The sequence below is a fragment of the Pseudonaja textilis genome, chromosome 3 (genome assembly GCF_049901715.1).
Source record: "Pseudonaja textilis isolate UNSWEBS1 chromosome 3, rPseTex1.2, whole genome shotgun sequence".
Classification (NCBI taxonomy): Eukaryota; Metazoa; Chordata; class Lepidosauria; order Squamata; family Elapidae; genus Pseudonaja; species Pseudonaja textilis.
Window position 1 is genome coordinate 56,549,565 of NC_141992.1, and position 12,485 is coordinate 56,562,049.

Genomic DNA, 12,485 nt, shown 5'->3' on the forward strand with positions numbered 1-12,485 from the left:
AGGATATCCCCTGAGGGAATTTTCCAGAAGGCAAAATAATCCCATTAACTGAAGAAAATTTTAAACATTTACTGAAGACTGAAATTTTCTTTAAAGAAAATCAAGGCCAAGAATTTTTCTCATTAAAACTTTGAAATAGTGCATTAAATTGATGAACAATACCTTTTAGGAATATGTAGAAGATTACCCAGAGTAGAAATTATCCATGGCAAGATATCTCAAAATATATTGCACTTTTACTACTGTAGCAGTATATCTATATTTGATTTCACTATCTAATATATATCTAACTACTGACACATTAAAATAAGTTATTGGCTCCAAGTGCTATTTAAACCATCCAGTGAAAATGCTTTAGACAATTAGTATTTCATAAATAGCCTACAAATCTGGAATATCTTCACAACTTTTTCTTCAATTGCCTTTGCCATCCTGTAAAATCTATCAGAATTGGCATACTCTGGGTTGTTTCTGCTGAACAATGTCATCTTATTAGACACCAGAGTTATGTCTTCCCTTTTGCAGCTCTAGCTCTCCAGAATATTTGCCCAGAGATCCATTTCCCCCTCTCTACTCTATTTTAGGAGGAAAGGAAACCTGAATTTTCAAACAGTCAATGGGCTGCAGTGTTTTATGTACTTCACATAGCGTAATTTAATTTTTATATATTGATTGTTTCCGTTGAATTTTTAATGTAAGCAATCTTGAGCCATATTAGTCTAAAATATAATCAGTTCAGATTTAAACCAATTATTATATTTAGGAAAATAATTGAAAACTCAACTAAATTATGCCTAACAATTATAAATGATAAAAATTGTAATTGTTAAAAAGGAGCTATATTTTCATGCAGCATCCAGCACATGAACATCAATGGTACCATTTGATATTTGTAGGTCACATTTCCATTTCTGTCCCTTTAAAATAAAATTTTAACATTTGAACTCCACTATGAGGATCCAAATGTAAATGTATCTTACTCTGACTTCTTAATTACAACAATATATAGCTTACTTAATTTATAGTTTGTGAAGAGGGAATCAGGCTACTACATAATTATGAGAAATAGTATGAAGTATGTGCAAAAAAAGCATGAATTTAATCAAATTGAACAGAAGCTTTACTGTTGCTTAATAGGTGTCACAGAGAATTTAAAGCACAATTTTCTTTAGTTTCCTTTTTGGAAACTAATAACATTTTACAACTACTATGTACAATAAACAGGAAAAGGAGTAGTTCATATGTACCCAAATTATTAAAAAAATGCTTAACTGGGTAAACTACTACTTTTTGCTTGAAGAGATAAGCACAAGAATACACTGGACAAACATACTTAATTTACTTCAGAAGTTTAATGCTCTACTTAAAAAGAAAAATTGAAAGTAAAGGGATGTCCAGTTTTGTTTTCCACAAGACTATATATACAGGTGTTGGGAACTTTAATAAGCATAGATTATAACAACAATTACATGGTATTTTAACAAGAATATCTGCAGTTGTCTACTAACCTGCTTTCTATGGCTAAATATGTCTACCATTATTCTTCAATCATAAATTGTTATGGATTCATCAACCAGTGTTGGAAAGCTCCTTAATCTCTATGTCTTAATGAATAGAAATGACACAATTCATAATGATTTTTAAAATTTGTTTTAGTGTACAAAAAGTGGATTCTTATCTATATATCTTAAGTTTATATGATAAAACATCATTGCCTAGGAACATTTTTCCTGATCCAAAATTGGGTGGTCCTGTATCAGACCATAGCTTGTTTAGATTAGTCCCACAAATATTCATAAAATCTACAAAGCGCCTCTGGACCAGATTTTTAACTAAGCAGTTCAAATATAGTGGAAATACAACTCCAACCACAAGCAGGTTATTACATAACATAGGGATATCATTGAAAGTAAAGCCTCTAATTGAAACAAGGTTTGATTTGCTACATCCAAACTATGAAAAGTCTACTTTAAACCAGGCCAAATATGTAATATGTATATACATTATTTTAGAGATACAATTAGTGAGGGTAACTCAAGTTGTTTACAAATATTTACAGTCCAAATATACAACTTTATCAGGCTTTCATTTTTTCCATTTTTCTTAATAGGATCATAAAATATTTTAATTAATATCCCTAGTTAGTAGAAAGTGAAGAGTTTTAAGTTAGTGACCAATTCAATCTGAAAAAATCTCTAAAGAAGTCAATCTCAACTTATAAAGTAATAATATAACCCAATATATCTATTGTGTGTTATATCTAGTATTAAAATAATAGCAATAGTTTTCTTCTCAAGCATGTGTAAATATAACATTCCCTGGACTTAAATCACATGTGTGACAGCAATGTGAATAAATTCTTGTTCGACATTGTATCATCAAAATAAATGTTGAATATACTTTGCCTTCATAGTAGCCCAAAACAACTCTGGTTATCTAGCAGCAGTTTACATGAAGGAAACTATTCACAATCTCAATTCTAGTCTGAAATGAATACATTCAGTCCAATGGTTCAAACTGTATTCCAGTCTGTAGTCTGTTTAAAATTTATCAAGATTTTTTTCAAACAGAAATTCTGTAAAGAGTTAACAAAATGCTTAAAACCTTACTCAGTAACTAGTATTCCAAAAGTATTGATTGTAAATGGAGTTTGCTTCGAACGTGGCATGTTGTGTGAACTCATCTGTGATCATTCAGTAAAATAAAAAACTGTAAAGCCAATTCCTATGCAAAATTCATTTCACATTTCCCCAAACACAGTATGCTGCTTTCCAAGTTGACAGAGGTATTTGTAACCAAAGACTTCAGGATTACCTAACCAAAAATCTTATTTAAACTTTAGCAATAGTAGCTGGAGTAGCTCAATATACTGGTTAAAATGTGATTGGCTACTTTCTGGTTCTAAGTGTGTCCTGTGAATCTAGCCTATATGGTTAGCTTCTGGTTTAGTGCTGTGCACAACAGGCAAGCAGATCCATTCAGAAAACTATGGTTTAGTTGAGCACAGGTCAATTTCTTCTTTCTTACCAAAAAATAAAACTCACGTATCTTTAAAAAATATATATATTTTTTGCAGAAAAGGAAAACATTTCTAATTAAAAGGCAGACGTGAAATCCATGCCATTGGTATTACTTTCTGAGTAAGTGGGGCGCGCTTCGAAAATAACCAAAACCGTTTCACAGGTGACAAAACCGAGTTAAACCACCTTCCTAAACGTTTCCTGTTTTGCTCCCTCGCGCGAAAGGGAATGGTTGCCTCGCGAAGCCAGGTTTACCCCCCTCGGCACCCAAGGACTCCTTCCAAACTCTCACTTCCTACTCCGCTTCCGACCCTCTTTTCGACGACACCGCGAAGTTGCTGCCGTTTTCCTCCCTCCCTACAGCGGCACTTCCACCATAAAAAAAAAGCCCCTCACACACGCCTGCCTGCAAGGCATACCCTACCCTCTTTCTCGTCTCCTCTCTTCAGACGCCCAGACCACCCCATCCCACTCAAGTTTGCACTTCGAGGCCTACCGCGGCTGCCTACCAACCCTCTCCAGCCCAATCGAAGCTCTCTCGCACCCCCACGCCTCCCGTCCTCCTAAACCCCCAGCCTCCTCTTCCTCCGCCTCCATTTCTCACGGAAACTGGGTCTCGAAACTCCTTTCCCTTCCCTATCACCCGCTCCTGCCCAAACCCGTGTCCAGCATCTCTCCCTCCACCCGCTCGTCCCAAATGCTTCCCGCAGCCACTGTCTCCCCACTCCCCCACCCAACAATTCCCCCACCCACCCACCCACTCTTTCACCGACCGGATCAATGTAAAAGGCCTTCAGCCACCTCCTTCCTTCCTCTCTCCCAATTCTTGCACCCGAAGCAGCACTTATTTACACTCCCGCCCCCTTTGCCTACTCCGGACTCGCCTTGCCTTCCTACCTCAGTTTCTTCCCCCGACGCTGGCAGCCACTCAACTCCCTCCTTAAAGTCCAGCTCCTCTTCTCTCTCTCTCTCTCTTTTTTTTTTCCACGCAAGGCCGTGCTTACAGAACCAGGCCCCAACTCGCCCCCTCACTCTCTCCGTAGCTTCAGTTCCTCAGACCGAATCATAACAAAGCTCTGCCCAAAATGGCTGCCCGGACCGGCCGAGGGCCGGAGTGGGGAGGGGCTATCACGCGAAGGGGGGCGTTAAGGGGAAAGAAACACGCCCACCTGGCCCTGCCCGTGCCAAGGGTGGAGCGCACGCGCGCTCACTTGCTAAGCCATACAAAATAGCCGCACGCGCACCGCCTATCAAAGATTCTTCGGAACGCTCGCTCGAATTCGCCCGTTCTCTTTTACGCATGCGTGAGCGTGTATCATTCTGTTAGCGTTAAGTTATGCTCAGTTCGGTCTGCAACTATATCTTTCAGGCTTTGTTCTCGGCTCATCTCCAATTGGTACGACTTGTGGTGTTCTTGCTCGGTAGTGTGTCTATTCTCGCAGCACGGTTATCCGTGGATAACTCGGTTCATTGTCCAGGGCTCGCGTGACTCCCTGAACCATAATAAACCAAGCGCATACCGGAAGGATTTGCATTGGTCGATTTAGTTTGGAACTAAATGAGCCATGGAAAACAGTATAATAAAGTTTTTAATTTTTTTTCCTGCAATTCTCTATGTGCTTTCGATAAATCAAACATTTTTGCTCATTCGAAATTAACGAAATGTCTGTTACTTAAGAAAAACCTGGTAAAAAGTTTGATCCGTTCGTAGGTATTGTACCTACAATGTTAAATAAAATGGTAAGTTCCAGCATAGCACCCTTAATCATACTTTTCTAGCTTGCTTTGTCCCCGTTTGTCTGCCATCTTGGTTTCTTTTGTGTTTTTTGCATTGTTTCTTTGTTTTTATTTTTTTTAACAATTTGTAAACCTTTCAGAGTCACTGGAAATCAAGCATCAAAAACATTTAATTATTATTACTATTAAACTGGGTGGTTAACTACTGACTGTAGTTAAAATAGAAAGTTAAAACAAACGAATCAATTAGGACTTAGCCTGGTCATACAATTTATTAAATTTATGTGCTGCTCATGTCCCCTGTAAAGTTACATTACAAGTGTTTGGTTTTAGTTTAGATGTTGTGGTTTGTATTGTGTAAAGACATCTTTATTTATTGAATGAAAAATGTTAGATCAACATGTCTTTGTAAATGGCCTTTTACATTCCTGAATGAGTCAGACCTAGGTAAGATGTAAATCTGTCTTTTTTTAAACTACTAAAAAGGTATGATCACAAATAGTTAGAAAAGCATGCCAAAGGCAAGAATTGTAAATTATCTGTTCTTCTAAAAACATCCTCTATTTCTGAACAATTGTCATTAGACAACTGGATCATTTCTATTAAAAATAATTCAAAAGGAAGAGAAATATCAGACACTCCTCCCCCACTCAGTCCAGGAATCTATTACTTCAAAGTATGAATTAATCCATAAATAATAGGGATAGGTTATAGCTAGCTTTTTATTTTTACAAGACAGCACTGTTGACAAACTATCTTTACAGGACATACTGAACCAGAATCATATGCAAGGTTAGCAAATGTTAGCCTAGCCTGTGCAAATTCAGTCTGCATAAGATTCAAATCATTATGCAATACAGAATACCTAAGGAAACCAATTAAGTCTACTATAGATTAACCCATCAAATAAATAGTTAAAGTGATCTGCACAAACAACCAATGTGTTTAGTTTATAATCCAAGGTTGAATTGGAATAACCTGGTAAACTGTCACCCAAGTAATCATTAATACTATGGTATGTGTATACATCCTTCCTCTGCTGTGCAAAAATATTTGCTTCATTTTTTTTCTGCTCATTTTTCTTTAATGCCAATTAAAGTACCCCTATGTCAAATAAGATAAAATTATACTTACAACAAAGGGAAAATGTTTAGTAAAAAGCAGATAGATAATTAAAAGGAATATAATTTAATCTGAGACATAATGTGAAATATGCTATTTTTGTTGATTTATACAGATTAAATGTTTTTACTATTTAAACTAACTGTTCAAAGTGCCAAACAATAAATGTTATGTTTTCATTTTCTAGAATTTTAAGTAACAACCACTGCCCTTTTCGACTGAAATAAGTTCTTTTTATTGTTCCCTCAAATAAAGGATCTTTCACACTTTTGTATTCAGTGCAAATCTGGGTGAGATTGAAATGACAGTTTTGTCAGTGTGAAATCTGTCTCGGAAGCACACAAGAAAAGTTGTTAAATCATTGTGTCTATAAATTTGAGTCAAAATTGTCCATAATTAAGGAGTTGGACTAGCAGTGACGGGACACATGTTCAAATCTATTGTTAGCAATGAAAGCTTAATAAGATGACTTTAGGTCTCATCTCAGAGTTTTTATGGGGGGATTATAGGAGAGAATGTTCTGTAAGCTTTTTTTTTTTGGCTCCTGGTTTTTGCATGGTCTTCTATCTGGTCTTCAAACTTGACAGCTTTAAGACTTGTGGACTTCAACTCCCAGAATTCCTCCTCCAGTCATGTTAGCTCAGGAATTCTGGGAGTTGAAGTCCACAAGTTTTAAAATTGCCAAGTTTGAAAAAAGCAGGATATAATTATAATACACATAAAATATGTATTTGATGTGTTACAATTCAAGTTATCTTACAGTTATAAATAATATACAGTGTAGCCCATAAGTGGCATTTTATGTACCATATGTATGCAATCAAAGTAAAAAGTTATGTATAAAGACATCCAAGTAATAAGAAAGTCCTGATAGATTGTCATTCTGGATTAAGTTACCTATAAAGCGAAAATGGCCTTTTGTTGTTATTGCATCTTACTATGTGATTGTTATATATTCCCGGTGCTGGTCATTTATAAACAAACCAATAGTTGTGATTCCTGAGGTTACATTCATCCAATTCATGCAGTAAATCATGATTATAGCAATCACGGCTTCGGATCTTCTGCCTTCACTACCCCACCATAGTCAGCCTAACTTTTAGAATTAAAGTCCTCCTTCATGTTAAAAAAAAATAGCTGTAACTTAACAGTTCAAAAAGGAAAGAGCAGATAACACTCATGGTTCTTATACAAAGCAGGAACTGAAGGGAAACCTGTGTTTCAGGCTGAGAGCTTATTGGTCTGACACGCGTACCCGGCGGACTTAAACGGGAGCAAAGGAAGTGGCTTGCCTTTCAAGCGGATAATGGCTCGGGTGTTGGTGGGGACGGTTTGCATGTTGCTAGAGTCGTACTTAGCCCGAAAAAATATAACTTTCTCCTATTTCGTACAATATTAGAGGAAACTCGTCGATTTTTATGCTTTAGAGTGCCTGTGACGTTCTGGGAAGCCTAATATACGAGTCTGGAAAGCCATTGTAGGAACGTGGGGGTTTTGTGGGGGCGGGGGAGCTAAAACTAAATCAAATATCGGCTGACTGGCTTTGGATTCTCCTCTGAATATTCGCTTCTCTGTTAGCTCCTTCGGTTTTTCCTGCTCGTATATGGTGAGTATCTCCACTCGTGTAAATGCGGAGAGCGGGGGACACGTTGGCGACGTGGGCTTTGAGTTAGCGGAGTGGAAATAATACGCTGCCCTAATAACGAAGTCAAGGAAAGAGGAATTTACTTTCGGTGTAATAACTGAGGAGAAAGCAAGAAGGGTTTATCTGAAGTTTTAAAATGTATTTTTCAAATTGAATTTAAAAAATAAATTGAGAGGTGGTTTGGTTTAGAGATGAAAGTGTTGACCTAGAAACCAGGAGACACTGAGTTCTAGTCCTGCCTTAGTGGGTCTTCAAACTTGAGAGCTTTAAGACTTGTGGACTTCAACTCCCAGAATTCCTCCTCCAGTCATGTTAGCTCAGGAATTCTGGGAGTTGAAGTCCACAAGTCTTAAACTTGCCAAGTTTGAAGACCCTTGGTATAGCGGAATTGTATACTATATATACTATACTATATACTATAGTATAGTGGAAGATATGGTCAAGGGTTGATATATTTAATGCATGTTATAACTGCTGCAAGATTGGTTTATGCCCATAATTGGACAAATGGAAATATCCCCTCTGAAAGTGAGATAATAAAGAAAACACTGGTCTGTGCAGAGATGGACAGACTGATGTTAGAACTTAAAGAGAAAGGTGAGACAGACTGCCATGAAGTTTGGAATAAAATGTACCAATGGTTGGACATGAGGAAAAGAAGTCGGAACAGAAAATATTGATGATTTATAGGATTGAAGGTGGAAGATATTTAGATAAAATGCAACAGAATATAGTGGATAAAATGATTGTATATGAATAACATAAATGAAGTCTATGTTGTAAATATAAATATAAATGAATATGTTAATAGCATAAACTTAGCGATGTAAGATAAGTAGAGCGTTATCTGTTTTATGTTATAGTATGTATGACAAAGACAAATGCCAGGAAAGTCACACTGTGCCCAACATTTTAATATTTATTCAATAAAATTTATTATTAAAAAAGAAAAAGAAAGCGGGTGGTGTGACTTGGGGCCAGTCACTCCTCAGTCCAACCCATCTGATGGGGGAAAATAGGAAGGAGTATTATATATGTGTGCTGACTTGAGTTGCTTATGACAGGGGGTCACCAACCTTTTGGACCTCAGAGACCACCAAACTCATAATTTTAAATCCCGCGGACCACTAATATGAATTTTGACTGACAGTGGCTTGCTGACATTGGTGGGAGAGAGAGAGATCTGATCTAACCTTGGAGGGCTGGTGGTGATGTTTTCTCTCTCTCTCTCTCTCTCTCTCTCTCTCTCTCTCTCTCTCTCTCTCACACACACACACACACACACACACACACACACACAAAAGCACAGACACACAGAGGTCCTTCACACACACAAACACACACCCTCCAAGGTAGCCACATTTCTAACCTGCTTTTCAGCTCCATTCTCAGGGGGAGCGGGAGAGAGATGGTATCCTGCGATCGGTAGGAAAACGGGGTGGGGGGGATTTTCCTGCAGACTTTTTGGGGGATTTTCGTAGGGTCTCTGCTGCTTCTGCTTTTGGCTGTACACAAAAAAAGCAGCAGTTGTCTTTCTCTCCCCCATACTCTGCCAGAAATGAGTCTTTGGGACCCTGCAAAGCATCCTGCTCCAAGAGGCTATGCCATTCTGGCAGAGTTTGGGGGAGAGAAAGAAAGACTTCTGCTGCTTTCCTTGCATGAAGCCAAAAGTCTGTTCCCCCCCCCCCCAAAAAAAAAAAAAAAGAACAGAGCTGGAGACTGTAAAGAATGATCGATTGATAGGAAAATGTGGTGGGAAATTTTCCTACAGACTTTTTTGGAAAATCCCCAAAAGCAGAATATACACTAAAACCTGTCATAAGCAAAGGAATACTAGGGATACATAGTATATAACACAGTATAATATAGTTATTGTTTATATGCTGTACAATGCCGGATTGATATCTAGCTCAGAGGTGGTATTCAGCAGTTCTGACTAGTTTTGGAGAACCAGTAGCAGAAATTTTGAGTAGTTTGGAGAACTGGCAAATACCACCTCTGACTAGAGATTTTACAGTATCCTTCGCCTGCCATGCCCACCAAGCCACACCCACAGAACCGGTAGTAAAATTTTTTGAATCCCACCGCTGATAAGACTGATACTTAAAGCTGTTTATATCATGACATCATTGTTATGTCTTTCAACAGCTTTAGCTGTTCAGCTGCCTGGAGTTGACTTCAGTTATGACTATTATATTTTAGATATATCTCTCCTAAATTATCTTTCATCAAGATAATTTCAGTGTAGCATATTTTAGTAAAGTGGAAAATATCACCCAATATTCATGCATAATACTCTAATGTTAACCATCTAACCTTGTCTTTGTTTTTTAAGGTCTGTGAAAATGTTCCGTTTTATACAACAGTGTGGTTTCCAAATTCCTTCCAAGGTAAAATTCTCCCAGATAGTTGAATTGGATTTTTTTTAAGAGAGCAACTTCTATTACACACTAGGATAAAAGAAGATAATCCTAATAATCCTTTGTCTTCCAAGAGAGATGTCAATAATAGTTTTGTAGCTTTTATGAAATACAAAAATCTCCCCAAATATTTAATGTGTGCAGTTACTATCATTCTTTTACATGTTAAAAAAGATTATGTTTTAAATGAGAGTTTCTTAAAAGTTCTATTTTTATCAGAATGGAGGCTTACCATTAACATGTTCTACATTTATTAATAATACTAAAATATATGGTATGGTGTTATGTGTAATTTATGAATAGAAAGAAAAATATTTTTCCACTATAAATGTAGGTACCAGGAAATATTCTAACAATATTCACCTCATGCATTTCAAGTACAGTGAAGTCATAGACCTTATATGTTTTCTGGAAAGATACCTAGAAATGTGGAAAATATTTTCAATTTGAAAAAGGCTCTTTTATTTGAACAGAATCCAAATACTTCCTGTGAATGAAAACATTTGAATCTTTTATCAGCCCTAATTTTTTTTCTATTCGTCATTTTAAGCATTAGTAAATTGCATGTGAATTCCTGATGCTTCATGTCTTGAATGGAAATCTCTTGCAGATCCCAAATAAGAGTCGGTTATATAGTATCCCAAAGACAAAGACTAAAGTTTTTATATGATTTTGTAATTAGGTAAAAAAATAAGTTTGAGGCATGTGTAGCAGTTGCAGGTTTAAACTCATACATTTCAGTGACATGCATGTTTATATTTGCAATTGCAGATAATTCATCTTCAAAGGTTTCTGCAGCCTAGGAATAGCTCTTGTAGCTTTCCTCTTGAATACCGTCGGAGTTTCCTGTCAAAATTACAGTTATCTAAAAGGGCATCTTTGTGTACAACTAAAATCCTGGGATTTCATTCATCTGCTTGCAGCTGGGAGAAAAAAAGGCCTTCAGAATCTACATCTGATAAGCAGGATGCTCCACTATTTGACTTGGCATCACTCAAGGACTCTCCAAAGCCTGCCATTTATGTAGCTGCTTCAGTATTATTTCCATTTGTTTCAGTGCCATTAGTAATGGCTATCCAAAAAGCCTCTTACCCTGAGTTGGCATTTGCTGAAATTGCATATGCTGCCTGTATATTGTCTTTCCTAGGAGGGATCAGGTGGGGATTTACTCTTCTAGAAGGAAGTCCTGCAAAACCTGACTGGCTTAATTTGGGTAACAGTATAGTTCCTTCCTTAATAGCCTGGATTACCTTGCTTTGTAAAGATCTCACTTCAGCTGGAATCATGGTTATCATAGGTTTAATGATAGCCCTGAATAATGACTTGGTCCTTCTTCCCACCTATCCCAACTGGTTTAAAGCCTTGTTAGTAATTTTAACTATAGTGGCTGCGTTTGCTACCTGTGTCACATTAATTTATGTGAATTTCTTTCCTGAACGATATCTAAGTTTTAAATTAGGGGAAACAGAAGATTCTAAGTAAACACACACAGAATGACAAGCCTTATGGGAGAAACAATACAGAATGGAAATAATATTCACAATGCATGAAATGAACTTGGAAAATGATTGGAACAGAAAACAATAAATGAATTATCTAATTCATTAAATTTACAACATTAGCCATAGAGAAGCAAATTAGAAAGGAGGGTAGGTGCTGAACACTGATAGATGATTTTTAGATTACCTGGTTTTAATTGTGTGGCTTTAGTGGAATTTAGTTTCTCTTAATTTTTTTCATCAAATTTGGTACAAATATTAACCAATTCACAGCATTATTCTTGGAAATTAATTCTGGGTAGGTCAGCATCATGGTTATGTGAAGCATGTAGACCAATGCTTCACTTTAAACCTGGCAGCACATCCTCTTGAAGTCTCAGCGCAGTGGTTTTAATGGTTTTCCCATTCTGTCTGAACATATGTGTGTACATGCATGCAATGAATACTTCTACTGGGATTGGTGTTAAAGTTTTATTACTAACAAATAGTAATGAAAGCAGTAAGATAGTTTTGAGGAATTTGGATAACAAACAATTGTTTCAATGATTTGAAAGAATAATTCTGGGCCAAAGATATTTGGGTAATATGTTCTAAATATTATCTCTACTATAGATCTACTGCTACCAACTTCTTGTGCTAAATGTTGGATTGCTATTTGCTGAATTAACAAAAAAAAAACCAGTATAAACAATTCCTTTTATTATAAAAAATATTGTGAGAAAGATTTAAGATTACACTTGAGGTTTAAGAGAAACATCAATTTAACTCTTATGCTAGTCTGTCACTGTAATAAAGTATTCTTTCCCTTTCAAAATTTTCACTACATTTTTTTTTTACTTCTTTAGTTGTCTAGTGCTGAGTTTCCATAATGGCATAAGGTATAGTGGACACATTTGTTATATTTGGCTGGAAAATAACTAGAATTTCCATTGTACTGGACTTGTAATAGGGCAAATGTTATTTAAGATGGATAAGTGTATCATGAAATTAAATTCTACTTTCTTATAATCAAGTAACAAGTTTTTGAAAAAAGTATCATTTT

The 12,485-nt window shown here is 36.5% G+C and overlaps 2 protein-coding genes across 4 annotated transcripts in view; one reads left to right on the forward strand and one right to left on the reverse strand.

The window, feature by feature from the left end:
• Positions 1 to 4,141, reverse strand: part of GPBP1L1 (GC-rich promoter binding protein 1 like 1) — a 29,806-nt gene extending 25,665 nt beyond the window's left edge. Inside the window, exon 1 of one of the 2 annotated variants that reach the window (XM_026707138.2) lies at positions 3,918 to 4,141. The gene's annotated coding sequence lies outside the window, so the exon portion shown is untranslated. Of the gene's footprint in view, positions 1 to 3,793; positions 3,897 to 3,917 lie in introns of those variants that run through there. The other variant, XM_087929835.1, reaches the window with a different exon arrangement.
• Positions 4,142 to 7,143: 3,002 nt separating this feature from the next.
• Positions 7,144 to 12,257, forward strand: TMEM69 (transmembrane protein 69). Of its 2 annotated transcripts, none has more exons than XM_087929840.1 (3): positions 7,144 to 7,489; positions 9,860 to 9,914; positions 10,716 to 12,257. In XM_087929840.1, exons 2-3 carry the CDS (start codon positions 9,870 to 9,872, stop codon positions 11,424 to 11,426), a joined length of 756 nt encoding a protein of 251 aa, XP_087785966.1. In that variant the 5' UTR covers positions 7,144 to 7,489; positions 9,860 to 9,869; the 3' UTR covers positions 11,427 to 12,257. The 2 variants fall into 2 exon arrangements, with proteins under 2 accessions (XP_087785966.1, XP_026562986.1); XM_026707201.2 differs by having other exon boundaries at positions 7,145 to 7,485.
• The last annotated feature ends 228 nt before the right edge of the window (positions 12,258 to 12,485 follow it).